General features: G+C 34.7%; 1 protein-coding gene and 1 non-coding gene across 6 annotated transcripts; both read left to right on the forward strand.

Moving 5' to 3' along the window:
* Positions 1 to 355: 355 nt before the first annotated feature.
* LOC132627168 (sirohydrochlorin ferrochelatase, chloroplastic-like) lies at positions 356 to 5,887 on the forward strand. Of its 5 annotated transcripts, none has more exons than XM_060342342.1 (7): positions 357 to 524; positions 2,834 to 3,015; positions 3,176 to 3,379; positions 3,472 to 3,533; positions 4,257 to 4,367; positions 4,544 to 4,636; positions 5,149 to 5,887. In XM_060342342.1, the coding sequence occupies exons 3-7, from the start codon at positions 3,277 to 3,279 to the stop codon at positions 5,251 to 5,253; spliced, it is 474 nt and encodes a 157-aa protein (XP_060198325.1). In that variant the 5' UTR covers positions 357 to 524; positions 2,834 to 3,015; positions 3,176 to 3,276; the 3' UTR covers positions 5,254 to 5,887. The 5 variants fall into 5 exon arrangements, with proteins under 5 accessions (XP_060198324.1, XP_060198325.1, XP_060198321.1 ...); XM_060342338.1 differs by having other exon boundaries at positions 3,180 to 3,379; XM_060342339.1 differs by having other exon boundaries at positions 2,872 to 3,015; positions 3,180 to 3,379.
* Positions 5,888 to 6,644: 757 nt separating this feature from the next.
* On the forward strand, positions 6,645 to 6,805 carry LOC132629467 (U1 spliceosomal RNA). The gene has a single exon (XR_009578247.1). It is a non-coding gene; the product is annotated as a U1 spliceosomal RNA (small nuclear RNA).
* Positions 6,806 to 15,543: the final 8,738 nt, after the last annotated feature.

Here is a 15,543-nt window from a genome sequence, read left to right on the forward strand (position 1 = left end):
AACTTGCCAAAAGTTGAACATATAAACACATATGCTGACGTGACGCTGATGTGGCAGTGACATAGCACTGAATAAAATTATGTGTCACGTCAGCACCACGTCAGCATTTGTGTTTAAATGATTGACTTTTAGCAAGTTTAAGTGCCTACTTGTGCACTAGCAAAGTTTAAGGTCATAGTTGCTAGCTCGCGCCAAGTTAAAGGGCTTGTTTATGTGTTTTGCCCAAAAATTAAAGACCAGTGACTTGAGGGCCAAAAATTAAAGACCACCCCTCAATAGGGCCATTCGTCCGAATTGACCATTTTTGGGGCCTTCTCTTATTATGTTTGGGCTGGCAAATTTTAGATTCGAACCGTTTGTTGTAATACCACAACAAAACCCGGATTTCCTCTCCGCTTAACATTTCGGCATTGCTACATCTCCGACAAAACGCCACGTCACTCTCCTTCCAATCCTCTTTGCTATTTTACAAGCTAATGTGAGCTCTTGTTTGCGTGATGTTTACAAAGTTTTGATGTCTACCGGTAAGTATATATATTACCGTTAGTTTCCTCTAAGATTATCCAAGAAAATGAAAAAAAAAAAAAAAAAAAGAGATTAATGCAATGTTCAAGTGTGTGATCATCTCATGTTAAACTTAACAACCTACTTTTAATATTTAATTATATTCTCAACACGTCCCTCACGTGCGGGCTTTTTTTTTTGGCCAGAGAAAGCATACTTTTAATATTTAATTATATTCTCAACGAGTCCCTTCACGTGCGGGCTTTTTTTTTTTTGCCCGAGAGAGTATACTTTTAATATTTAATTATATTCTCAACATGCAATACATATACCTATGTTTATTAGGTGTTGTGGGAGTTAGTCAGTCTTGCTTGAATCTTGTACTGGAAAATCAACCACCTTTCAGATTTTTGCTAAACTTAGATTTGGTTGTGGTTTGACCTAATGTGTAGTAGTATCATTGAGGATTGGAACTTTGATTCCACTTTTGGGAATTTCATATGAATTGCGACTGAATTTAGTTCAGGAGACAAGTAGAATCTCTTCATCCCATGATTCGATGAAATATCTTGAATTTTATAGAAGCTGTATTAACATTTATCACTAGATTTTTGGCTAGATTTTGTAAGTGGGTGACTGCTGCTCCATCACCATTTAGATATTGCAATTTCCTCATAGCAGATCACATGTATAGGACCAACAGGGCCAGTGGCCATGACTAAAATATATTTTAGGAGCTCATAGAGGTCCATAAAAGCTATTTAGGCTTTAAACAATGTTGAAATATGTCATAAATGAAGCCCCATTTGAGAAACAAGCGGAACATTTACTTTTAAAAAAAAAAAAAAAAGGTTGAACACTATTTGGAAGTACCATTTCATTTTATTTCGAATGATTCTGTTATACATTTATTTACTGCTTTGACTCTTGAGAAGTAAAAAGAACAAGATTAAAGGAAGTAAGTGCTAAAATATTGAAAAGGAAAACCCAAATAAAGATGTGGCATAATTTCCTTCTCAAAAGAAATTGTCGGCCACAGTTAAAAAATGGCTAGCTTAAGCTATATCGAATAGGCACGTCGTCTGCTGTGCCCGTTTTCAAACACAATTGGCATGTAGGAGAAAGCCTTACCATCTTATGACCTGAATAAATTACCGTCCAATATCTGCCAGTGTTTTTCTTGACCCGTGAGAGGAAAGTTGCCTTATTATCTGGCACCAAGGAATTGCCTGTCCTTCACTGAATTAGTTGAGCTATAGAAAAGAATGTTTATGAAGTTACAACAATCAGTTTGTTCTCATAAGAAGCTATTGGGAAATGCCAAGAGAATCCCCATGCCCTAGGGGCTTGGTTCTACAGTAAAGGTTGTGCAATGTTGAAAGCAAAATGTGCTAGGTGGCTAGGTGCACATCACGAGTTTGAAGCTTGGCTGTTAGACCAAGTTTTGTGTTTAAGCGGAGAGAGCAGAGTGACGAGCCTAATATCCCAAAAATTTCTCGGTCATAAAAAGAATTGACGAGAGAGTCCACAAGATTTTGCCGTTAGGACAGTGTTCCAAGAGTTCGACATGTCTTCGTTTGCGATCATTTTCAAGCTCTTGAATTCCTTTTCAGATCTGTGCATCATCCAGTGTATTCCTTCCCAAAACAGGAAATGAGCCTGCTAAGGTCTAGAAACAATGTGGAACAGATAATAAACGGTATCTTTAGTCTCGCTGCACATAGTATATCCTTTTTTTCATTTTGAAAGCAGAGAGTTCTCAGTGTTTCTGTCTGTTAGGTAGCTGCAGTTCTGAAAACTTCTGACCACCCTCTAGAGGCTGTATAAGATCGTCGCCAACTTTTTGTTGATACTTGAATGAATTGGACAATCTTTCCCATGGTTCTGTAAATGAAACTTGAAAGTATCATTCTCGTGTCTCCTACATCTTTTCGTCCTTTCTCATTTTTCCTAATTAGGGAAATACTACCATGTGACTTATCAAAAGGGAAAAAAATCACTACTAACATGTGTACTTTTCTTCCTGTTGAGAGAACCTTGAAGAGATAAATACCTATATATACACATATATTGACAGTGTAAAGAATTTCCATACAATCACTATAATCTAATCGATTGTAGCAGGTTAGTATTCTAATATCCAGCTTACTATAGTAGATTTGTTAGGAAAAGTTACCTATTGTTGCAGATTAATGAGCCTGATAATGTAAAAAGCATGCACTATCAATGTACAGAACTTAAACTCATTATAAATATAAATTATATCTATATAGTGTTATATATATGTCCGCTATTTTTAATTTAAGAGGTTGAATTTGGGGCTGTGTAGGTTAATTCTTCAATAATATCAAGGCTTTTCTGATTCAGTTGGGCTTCTACAACGCCATAATCCACAAATAGAAAGGAGCTTCATTGTATCTTTTAGTTCCGGAAAATGGAAGAATAATCTGATGGGTCTAGGAAGAAGTGGATGGATTCGTTGTCTTTGCCCTCTCATCTGAGTTTGAGGAGGTAATTTGTACTTCTTGGTTTCATGTAATAGATTCTTCATGTTGTAATTATCATAAAGTTTAATTCTTGATTAGTATTATCAGTTCATAAGGTACCTTTAACTGGAAGTTCGTATGTTTAATTGATGTTGTTTTGTGTTGTTGAAACGATGAATGCTCAACCAGTACATACTCAGCTAGAAAACCAGGAGTTGCAGTTCCTGAATTTGTAAAATTGCATAAAGGTAGCTCAAAAACCAGATATTTACCTCAAAGGTATCGTATGGCCACTGCAAATAGGGAGGAGTTGAATGGGATAGAAGAAGGTGATGGAGTGATAATTGTGGATCATGGGTCCCGCAGAAAGGAGTCCAATCTTATGCTAAGTTAGTTTCTGGCACCCTTCATAATTTTTTCCAATTTTCTTGCTGGTATTTTATGCGTTGCTTATAGTTGTAGTTTTGATGATAAATGTCAGATGAATTTGTAGCAATGTTTAGAGAGAGAACCAAATACCCCATTGTGGAGCCTGCACACATGGTAAGAATGTTTTATCCTCCTCATTTTGTATGATTTCTGTTGTCAAGCTTGCTGTCTATTTCGTCGTTTAATTCTTGATTCCTTATCTATTTATCTTTGTTTTACACTCTGCTTGGAACTAGAATACCACCGAGGGAAAAAATGCAGTGGAAAAGGATAAGAAATGAGAAGTCTGAAGTATGTTTGGGTGTTAAAGAGCAAAAACAAAGGAAAACGAAAAATCGAAAGTATACCTTTTCATTGATAGGATAGAGGGATCCCTTTAGGGGGGTTGGGAAGTGGTGATAGGAGTAAAAAAAATCCTAATGTTGGGATGTTAAAAGCGAAGGCAACGGAAAATAAAAAATAAAACTTTTTCCAAAAAAGAAATCAGTAGTTGAAATGATATCAAATCTACCTGCTGAGAAAAAAAAAACGCAGATTGACGTCACTGAGAGGATAGAGAGATTCCCCCACCCCCTCTTTTTGGTTGGGGTGGGGGTAGGGAGGTGCTTTTAGGAGTAAGATTGTAGTAGGAAACTAGGAATAAGAAAATCCTAATGTTTTCACTAGCCTTCAAATACAAATATAGATTTATTTTCTTATCCTTCAGAATACCCAGTTCCAGACACAGCCTTAATCTCTCTATTATCCTTTCTATTTAATCTTCTCAAAAAGTTGGGACTTTCATATTTATCTCTTCTTTGATAAAGATTTCCTCTGTATCTCTTTAATGACGATTAGGAGCTAGCAGAACCATCTATCAGAGATGCGTTTAGTTTATGCGTTCAACAAGGAGCACGTCGAGTTATTGTGAGCCCCTTTTTCCTTTCTCCTGGACGACATTGGAACCAGGTATCTTTCATTTCATGTCGTCTGAAATTGTGCCAAGCCATGTAGAATTTGCCGATGATGCATATTGCTAGGTCTTGACCTGATATCAGAGTTAAAGCCAACCTTATTAAAAAAAAAACTATTAGAGTTAAAGCGAAGGTGCTCGGTGCAAAGGCTTACGACCTTTCCCTTTTCAGGATATACCTTCTTTAACAGATGAAGCTGCAAAAGAGCATCCAGGAATATCTTATGTCATTACTGCACCTCTTGGCCTTCATGAATTACTTGTTGTAAGACTTATTTTCTTCTCTAGCTCTACCTTTTCACCATTTATTCTTTTTATTTACATATGTCATCCAACAATATTGAAACCTCAGCTTATTCCTACTCCATATTTGCATTCAAGCCGGTGAGATCCAACCAACCCTTGCTCTTATAGTTGCTCACATTCCCCTCTTTCCTCAGCCACTGGCCCTATACCAGTTCTTGCCTACCTGAGGTTTTGTTATTTTGATTGGTTTGCAGTTTGCCTTTTCTTCGTCGGCTACTGGCACTTGTAATAGAACTCCTATTTCGTTCCCAACACTTTTGTTGCTCAAGTAACTAGCAAGCTTTTGTTTCCTGGGAAAGACCGTGATGGTCAGATGTTTTTGCATTGACATCCCTTACCTACTAAAGCTGTTTGGTTGAAATTTTAATCCTAGAAGGTTGATTTAGAAACAACTAAATGTTCTTTTCATTGAAATTCTTCTATAGCAAACTTGTAGGTTAAAATTCTAATTCTTGAATATTGTTATTACAGGATGTTGTGAATCATAGGATCAATCATTGCTTGAGTCATATTGCCGGGAAAGCAGATGAGTGTTCAGTTTGTGCTGGAACTGGAAAATGTCAGCTTCGGCAGTGATAATATATATGAAGCTTACCTAGGCTTTGTTATGTGGAGAGAATCTGCTGTTGCTGATGCCAGTTGACTTAGTCGGATCTGGACGCGAAGTTACTGCCGCTTGAAAGTATGTTCAATTATCTCCCACAACTCAAGCATCCAAGTTACCACAAGGACTTTGATATTTGCGAGTTAGTAACAGCTTTCAAATACAAATATCAACTGGAGAGTGCTTAGTTTCTCCACACAGCTGATGGATAGTTGGGGGAGCTGGACTGCATCATGATTATTCTCATCTTTAATGAAATTTCGTCAATGTTGTAAATCATATAGGGTGGTTCAGAGCTGTTACTACTGAACTCATGGCTGGCCATCAGGTGCTGGTGGATTGCTCTTTATTCCTAGAGTATTTGGTTTGAGAGTATTGCAGTCTTAACAGTTTGTGCTTTAATGTGTCTTCCTTTACTCATTACCATTAGTTAACAAGGATTTTATATACATGGGTTGTAGCTAAAATTGTTGGGTATTGCATTTAGCTTTTCTTGTCAACAAGAATAATGTTCATTATTTCATTATGAAATGCTTAGAATCAGAATTCATGACGACCATGGTCGCTGCTATACCGTGGTTGTCCATGTTTGAATTTGGCACTATACATATTATATGCAAAAATGGATGACCCTGAATTTATATTAGATTAGCTTCCACCTCATCGTCCTTTCACTTCCTTCAACCAACTCCATATTTTGAATTTTCCATCTTCTAGTTTCATGCTTGCAGTAATTGGAGCTTGTGTTCGGCCAGGAGTTTCGTCTTGCTCCAGTTCCATAAAACTGTGATGAATAACAGAGGAATAAACAAAAGAATGAAAGGAATATACAGTTAGACAAAGTAGTCTCGGGTACTGCTGGATACATTAAAAGGGGATCGGAGAGTATTGATGATCGGAATCAACCTACACAAGCATTCTCACAAGATAAAGCTTTCTACCAGCTGTAAAACATCATATAGAAGCTATTAATGTAGCCAACCTCTAATCAAAATTCTGCACTTTTGGGTCAGTAGTCAGTACTTCCTGTAGCCATGGAAATTGAAGATCCAACATATTTAAAAGTTGATCCTCAGGTTATGGCTTGCATTTATTCAGTGCAATTGTAAATCTTGAACATTTAGTTAATTAAAAAGTTACTTATTCTATAGTTACTGCTTCATTTCTGGTTTAAAGAGAGGCAGTTTTAAAAACGAAACGAAAAAAAGAAAAAAAATAGCAGTAACAAAGAGCTTCTCCGTTTCAGATATAAGGACTGAGGAGGGCAGATAACTAGTGTGTCAGTTTTGTCCCACATCAGCAGAAACAAAGACAGGAAAGGTGCTGGAGTGATATAAAAAGGAAGAGGGAGCAACGTTGAAACATACTTACCTGGACGGGGTCAATGGGTGATCATGAAGGCCCATGGCCTAGGTTGGTGACCTCCATTGCACTTTGGAGGGGCGCCCGCCTAAGGTCGGCCCAAGAGGTCGAGCCTACGTCATAGTTTGTGGCAGCGGGGGCCTGCGTTCGCGCGGCCCCTACCCAATTCAAGTCAAGCTTTTACTTGTTGGGCTTGACATGTTTTTGTCTAGGCCCTGCATGTCAGTATCTTCTCTCCTAAATCGTAAGTACTGAAGTTTTGGGTTTCTCTTTGGCCTAGTACGTCAAAGCATTGTGTCTTTGTTTACTTGGGGCATTTTATTAAAAGAGACTTTTAAGTTACTTATTTAGGATTCAAGTTCTAAAAATTAGGTAAAAGGGACAAAAACTCCTAAGTTTTTTAATTTACACAAAAATCCAAAAAAAAAAAAATGTACGTTTTTTCTTAAAAAAATACGCAAGCAACTATTGGTTGCTTAAACAATTTCTTGTTGCTTATACAATAACCTTCATCTCATTAAAACTAGGTAAACAACTAGTAGTTGTTTAAATAAATAAAAACTGCTTATAATAAACAACACGAAGTTGTTTAAGCAACTCAGTATTGCTTATACATGAACTCAATTGGAAATTAATTGATTGATCACAAATGGAAATTAACTAATATAAAAACCTTGTTTCTTGTAAAAACTAGTCATTTGATGAGTTATTAAATCCAACTTATTAATTTTATCATCAATTAATTGACTATACTAATAGTTTAAACAAAAATTTACTGATCCAGTGATAATGGAATCAATGTTGTTTGATTATATGAATATTAGAACATCAACTTATTGACTTGATAATAATTAAATATCAAACGAGTCGTTCAATGAATTATTAAACCCAACTTATTAATAATATCATAATTGATCGCAAAATTGATTGACTCTACTAATAGTTTAACAATAACTTACTGATCTAGTGATAATGGAATGAATGTTGTTTGATTATATGATTATTTGAACATCAACGTATTCACTTGATAACAATTAAATGTCAAACGAGTCGCCCAATGAGTGGTTAAACCCAACTTATTAATAATATCACAATTGATCGCAAAATTGATTGACTCTGCTAATAGTTTAATAATAACTTATTGATCTAGTGATAATAGAATCAATGTTACTTGATTATATGAATATTTGAACGTCAACGTATTCACTTGATAACAATTAAATATTAAACGAGTCGTCCAATGAGTGATTAAACCCAATTTATTAATAATATCACAATTGATCGCAAAATTTATTGACTCTACCAATAGTTTAACAATAACTTACTAATCTAGTGATAATGGAATCAATGTTGTTTGATTATATGAATATTTGAACATCAACGTATTCACTTGATAACAATTGAACATCCAATGACCCGTTCGATAAGTTCTAATGTAAACAACCAACAGTTTCATAAACAACTACTATTTGCTTAAGCAACAATCGATTGTTTGCTAAGTTTTCACAAGAATTGGGGTTCTGTTGTAAGCAACTAGGAATTGTCGAAACAACTTTTTGTTGTTTATTGTAAGCAACTTTTTGGGTTTTGTTAAAAGTTTTTGATCTTTTAATTTTTTACCAGCCCAGCCCTTCAAAATTATAACAACAAAAAGTTCTAATGTAAACAACCAACAGTTTCATAAACAACTTCGTGTTGTTTAACATAAACAACTACTATTTGCTTAAGCAACAATCGATTGTTTGCTAAGTTTTCACAAGAATTGGGGTCTGTTGTAAGCAACTAGGAGTTGTCGAAACAACTTTTTGTTGTTTATTGTAAACAATCAGTGTCTGTTTAAACAACCATTGATTGTTTACTATAATTTACAAAAAAAGTGGGCTCTTACGTAAACAACATGTGACTGCCCGAACAACTTCTTGTTGTTTATAGTAAATAATCAGTACTTATTTAAATAATCAATGATTGTTTACTACTAATAATTTACAAAGAGTGTGATTCTCATGTAAACAACCTGGGTAACTTCTTGTTGTTTATCGTAAACAACTAGGGATCGTTTAAACAACCACATATTTTTTAAATAATTTGTAGTTGTGCAAGCAGAATTTTAAGTCTATAAACCACAACTTTCATGTCTAAACAACTACATGTTTTGTCGAAAAATACAACAATTAAATAAAAAAAAATTCCAAATTTAATAGATGCATATGGACATGAATTTTGTCTGCTCTCTTTGTAAATGTACCCTAGGATTAAAATCTAAACTTGCAATGGTTACATGCGTAAACAACCACAAATTAATTAAATAACTCGTGGTTGTTTAAACATAAAGCTTGAACTTGCAAAGAGCCGATGCAAACAGACACAATTTTTTTAAACAACTCGTGATTGTTTAGTGCAATACGAATTTGCACATGTTGTAGACGTAAACAATCATATTTTTTTTAAACAACTTAAGGTTGCTTATACACAAATCTGAACCAGCAAAAGTTGCATATATAAACAACCACAAATTGTTTAAACAACCATGAGTTGTTTATATACAGAGTCTGAATTGCACAGATTGCACCTGTAAATAATCTCATATTCTTAATATAACAATAATTTTCAAGGACGATTTTGATCTAGATCAATCCAAATCACATCCGAATGATCTTAAATTTTATATTCAACCTCTAAATATCATTTTAACAAGTTCAAACAATACCCACTTCAAATCAACACAATCAAATTTGAAAAATCAAATCTCCTTATAACACAATATTCTAAGGTGAACTTTTAACGATCCCCAAAAACTCTTATTCAAAAATAATATATATTTTCAGATCTAAAAAAGAAGTTGGAGAAAAAGAAGAAAAATAAGAGAAGGAGGAGGAGAAGAAGAGGAGGAGGAGAACAAAAGAAAGAGATCGTATAAGAGAGGAAGAGGTGGTATGGTTTTTTTTTTGAATTTTTTTACTTTTAATTATTGACCCTAAACTTTTAATAATTCTAATCTAGCCCCACTTTAAACTTAATCAACCATGTAAAATAAAATAAAAAAAATCCCTTATCCTTCATTTCATTCTGAGATGTCCCTTTTACCTTATTTTCCCTGTTTACTTGTGAATTAAAATTAAATTTTCGTTTCAAGTATAATTAAACTAAGCTCTATTACAATCAACATCTGTCCATTAGTAACTCTTAATTTTCACAACAAAATTATTCTGGCAAATTCATAGATATGACTTATCGGTTTCTTTACAAGCATGCCCTCTTGATGTGTGTCATGATTGGTTCAGTAATAAATTCCCAGCATTTCTTTGTTAATCCTTAAAGTTCATCACATTCTTGGTTCAAATTTCATTAAATTTACCACTTAGCCCTCCTATTTCTTTCGCCAATATCTCTAGTGTTTTCTTAAAAAAATTATTTTGGTCGCAAAAGATTTTGGAGATCACTGTTACACTTTTGAGCTTTTTACAGAATTGTGTTAATGAAAATCTTGAAAATGTATGGTAATAAGAAATTTTGAACCCAAGTAGACAAGCAACAAAAATATAGGCCTAGCTTTCAGTATGAGAAGTATTATGAGGTCTCTCTTATCTAACTCAAGAGAAAACTTGAAAGATAATGTACACAAGATCGTATCCATTTTGAAAGACTTCACAGAAAAGAGATTAATAGTCCATCTCAGAAACACATTGCTGTTAAGTTGCTTACTATGTACCTTAAATCTGGAAAGAAATGAAGTTTCTTGGAGTACCATGATCTCGAGGTATAGACTCAGTGGCGGAGCTAGGATTTTGGCGAAGGTAGTACAATTTTTTTCTCACTTGTATTAAGAGTGTGTAAAATTAAATATATACTCATAATACCTAAGATTTACCCTATGTACACCACGTAATTCCCGGCGAAGGGTGTGCACCTGACCACCCTTCGCCTAAGGTGGCTCCACCCATGGGTATAGTCAGAGCGGTGATGCAGAAGAGGCAGTGAATCTCTTCGTTGGCATGGTCCAACAGGGATTTAAACCAATTAAGTCATGTTTTGCTAGTGTAGTTAGTGCATTGGCCAGCCTGGAAGCTTCGGTAATGGGAAGGATCGTTCATGGACATATACTTAAAATTGGGATGGAAAGATATGCTTTCATTGGAACTCAGTTGTTGACCTGTACTGCAAATGTGGAAGCACTAAGGATGGACGTGTAGCATTTGACTCGATCTTGGAGAAGAATGTTGTTTGTTGGAATTCAATTGTCGGTGGTTATACTATGAATAACCAACTCGAAGAAGCTATTTGGAAAGATGGAGTTTTCAGTGACATGCATTTGTCTGGAGAGCGACGAAGTAAATTTACTTTCTCTAGTGTTTTTATGTGCTCGTGCAAGCTCAGATTCACTAGAAAGGGGGGTGAACTTGCACGGTAAGGCTATTAAACGTGGTTTTCATTCTGACATTTTTGTTGAAAGGGATCAGGTAAGAAAATTGGTAGCAACGATCAAGAGAGGCACAGCAGATTAGCTACTGACTGAGGGGAAAGAAAAGAAAAGAAAACTTAAAATTACTTTTTCTAAGTCGAATCCCAATCATCAATTAATCAAAAGAACAACAAATTCTAACAAACCCATTTTGCAATAATAGTGACTTGCCATTATTTTCAAGAACCATTTGATTTAAACTCACAATTTATATTTGAAATATATTCAAATCATTATATTTCAATTTTTATAAATTAGGAAAACACTATTGTACAACAACGAAGTAGAATAAGTAAGGCCGATGCTGAGCATGACCCGGATATTGCGTCTTAAGTTTTATTTTGCTCTTACAAGGTATTCTATGTAAACAAAAATTTAAAGAAATATTGACACTGCATGACAATCTAACCCTGTGAATGACACAAAACAACTAAACTTATAGTTATTAGCACTCAGTAACCACAATCAATTTTCATCTTAAAATTTGGTAACTCATAACCAAAAATATTGTCTTTTTTTAATTAGTTTCAGGATTTTTAGTTCTCTCTTCCCTCTTACCGTTTTCTCCAATTGTCCTTTCAAATCTTTTAAAATCTTTTCTCCCCAACACTCTTTAGGTTGGAATTTGTACATTCAACATCGTTGTTTATGTTTTTGTAGTCTTTCTTGGTCTCTTTTCTAGTTGTCCTTCCCCTCCTTTAAACCTCATTCGTTATCTCTTCTCTTCAAGCTCTATTTACCATAACTTCCTCTTTACCTATTTATCGTTCTCAAATTTTGTTGTCAAAATACTACTTAATTTGCTCTTCTTCCACATTAAAAAACTCTACCTTTGTTTTTTTGTTTCATACAAATAAAGTTAAAGAAGACAAAGATAAGCACAGGCATTTGTAATAAAAGAAAGAAACAAAAGAAGGCATGTAGTTTCATTTTAAGAATGTCAAGCAGAAGATCGAGTCAGTCTTCAATAGATATGAAATCTTATCATTTGATAACTAGAAAGGGTAGTTTTATAGTGTTTCAGTTTGAGGCATCACTTTGTATAAATATAGGGAAAGAAACAATCAGGGTGAAAGAAACAATCAGGGTCAAGAGCCCGTTTGGATGAGCTTATTTTAAGCAGTTTATAAGCTGTTTTAGATAAGTTAAGTCAAATGAGTCCAATTATTTTTTTGAGCTTATTTTAAGCACAAAATGCCTTTAAGCTAACCAGCCAAACACTCAAAAAAGCTAAAAACAACTTATAAGTCAATCCAAACGGGCTCAAGAAGTTATCAAGGGGTATGGGTAGTTTGGTGCCATATCATACATATTAAATTGTGATTTGATATTTTCTTATTTAATTCCGTATTGAAAAGGTGTCTGAAATAAAACTTTTCGTCGATATGCCATTTTTTACATCGATAGAGGACTACCTAAAATATTTATGTGAATTTTATAGGTTATTCAGGAATTGTTGGAGGATAGACTTGGAGTAGGATTGAGAAAAATACGAAGTAGGAGGGACAAAGTTATACAAGTTACCTGTTACCTATATTTTGCAATAGGTACCAATGCAGTTAAATGCTTGCCAATAACTCCCTCCGTCTCAAATTGAATGTCTTACTTTATCTTTTGGTCTGTCCAAAAGAGTGTTTCTTTCTATATTTAGTAGGTTGACGATTCAAATATTTTACCTGATAAGTTTAAAATCATAAGATTCAAAGGACATCCGTACATTATAAATATATTTATTTTAGGACCACAAGATTCAAAAGACTCCTTTTATTCTTTAAACTTTGTGTTCAGTCAAACTAAAACACTTAAATTGAGTCGGAGGAAGTACTTTATAATTTTTTATTTATTTTTTAACTAATATAGTAGGTATTAATAAAATTGTGCAGATTGGCCTTCATAGGGACTGGTCTTTAATTTTTGTCTGTCAAATCGGTGGTCTTTAATATTTGTCCCTATTTCATATTTAATGAAAATTTGTGGGCCAAAGTATCCTTAATCTGTTCTATGAAACTAGAGATTCGGGTTTGAACCCCAGCATAGGAAAAAAATAGTTTCGCAAAGTAAGATTTCATAGCAAACTATGCCTATTCGGACAAAAGTTATGTCTTAATGGCTTACTACAGAACTCTGCCTAAAGGCATAACTTTTGTCTGAATAGACATAATTTGCTATGAAATCTTGACTTGTGATTTTTTTTTTTTTTTTTTATACTCTGCCAGGTTTCAAACATAATCTAAGATAGAAACTAAAGACGAGATTAGTGGACAAAAATTAAAGACCACCCCAAAACTGGCCATTTGTGCGACTGACCCTGTGTTAGTATTTTCTTAAAAAGACATTGGCCCATAATAATCCCAACTTGGGCCAGAAAAAACAAAATCCCACTTGGCCAGGAAAAGTCAAAAAAGAAGTACCTTACCCACTGGGGCAACACAAGTCTACTCTAAAGTCAAACTGATTATAACATTTTTGTGGTTGTAATTCAAATTAAGCTTTCTCATACCGTACGTCTTCATTTTTCCAAACAAACCCCAACTCCTCAAGCAAGCAATCAAATCCACCGCCACCTGTCCGTTCTTCTCCGGTAAGACCCGACCCGACCCGACCCGACCCGACACTCTACATGGATCTTCCTCCCTACCACCACCACCACCACCACCACCACCGGTACGTTCATCCACGCCCTCTCAACGTTTCCTATAACCCTAATTACTACCACCACCACCACCCTCCGCCGCCGCCGCCGCCGCAACAGCCACCACCACCACTGCAGCCACATATCCACAATCTCCGTCCACCACCACCGCCACCTCACCACCACCACATCTCTTCCCAATTCTCTTTTCCTTCAGAAAACCCTAGATTCTACAATTATCCCCCAAATCGCCAATCCCCCCCTAGGGTTTCCTCTAAGAAGATAGTATCAAATCTCTCCAACATGGGTCGCTATAGAAAAAAAAATCAAAAACCCGTTATATCTCGGCAAAAGTAATCTAGGGTTTTCCGGAAATTTCACATTTTTGATACAGCAAACCAGATGGAAGTAGTAAAGCAATGGGAGTAAACATAGGTTATAAGCCAATTGAGTAAAAATAATTTTAAAAAGGCTAAAATTTTGTTTCTTAGCTAAAGGCATCTGAAGGAGGTGAGAAAACATGCACCTTAAAATTTGATTCCTCGAGAGGAAGATAACACAAGATCTAGTTAGCCATTGTGTAAAAGTGAGGAGCACAAATGTGGATTGTTGGATTGAGGGCCTAATTTAGCTTCATCATTGGATTTATTTGTAAAAGACATATGGTTTAGGTTTTGTTGTTCTCAACAACCAGAAGGCAGTTCGACTTTGGCCAGGATCCAATCCTTTCACATGGACCAAAATGTCATTTGGTTTATTAAATTAAATATGTATGAAAAACAAAAAAAAAAAGGTTAATTGACAGTTATACATGTATAAAAGCTAATCTTGCCTTAAAAAGTAAACACAAACAGTCAAGAACTTTATATAACTAGGCTTCCCAAATTAAACTATATCATTAATAACAATTTCTGATATACTCTAGTTGTAATAGATCATATGATTAAAAAGTCATTACCATAATAGAGTCACAACTCACAAATATATAATTTATATTACAATAATAATACAAAACTAACTTCATGCACTTATTCTAAATCCACCAACTAAAACAACATGCAAGCGTGGAAAGGGGGTCCAAGAAAACATGATTAACAGTATTGAAACAATGGAATCCCAAATATCCATCAAGAACAAACAAAATTACAATCTCTGTACACAAACATATGAGACACAACAAGATAGGTGTTTACGTTCTTCACAATTTTCTTTTGGTTATTTCCAGTTTGTAAGAATATAATATTATTTCAGTTTTTTTTCCTTTCCATCATAACATGACGAGATTAATTAAAATACGTGCTTCAGACACAAAGAGGAAGTAAACGGAAATGAGCCTCGCAACTCTAATTTAAAGCATCCCATCAGCTAATTCTAAACATCTTTTATTATCAAAATGTATCCAATATATGCAATAATTAGGTACACCTTCTAAAAACACACAACACGAATAGCTCCAAAAACCCAACCAAAAAAAAAAAAAATCATATCTGTAAGAACATATAACTGATTTCCGCAAAACAACTAGTTATCAGGATAAAATCACAGGTATTAGTAACTATAGAGTAGAAGCAGACCAGCAAACTGCAGAAATCACGACAACACAATATAATTACGAATATACAGCTACACAAACACCGTTAATACCATCTGATCACAAGAACAATGATTCCTTTATCCTAGACCTCAACGAATAAGAAACGAAATCCACATCAACCCATACACATAACTAATTCTATAGCATTTTTTACTCCCCAAATTCCTACTTTCATATTTCAAGTCCCTATTCAAACTAATCATCACTTGCATAGA

Source organism: Lycium barbarum, chromosome 2 (assembly GCF_019175385.1).
Source record: "Lycium barbarum isolate Lr01 chromosome 2, ASM1917538v2, whole genome shotgun sequence".
Lineage (NCBI taxonomy): Eukaryota > Viridiplantae > Streptophyta > Magnoliopsida > Solanales > Solanaceae > Lycium > Lycium barbarum.

Bases quoted from the DNA above. Each gene is read 5' to 3' on its own strand.
- LOC132627168 (XM_060342338.1), top strand. From the start codon at position 2,975: ATGGATTCGTTGTCTTTGCCCTCTCATCTGAGTTTGAGGAG. The intron at 3,016-3,179 runs GTAATTTGTACT...ATGCTCAACCAG, and splicing joins TCTCATCTGAGTTTGAGGAG to TACATACTCAGCTAGAAAAC. The intron at 4,637-5,148 runs GTAAGACTTATT...TTGTTATTACAG, and splicing joins GCCTTCATGAATTACTTGTT to GATGTTGTGAATCATAGGAT.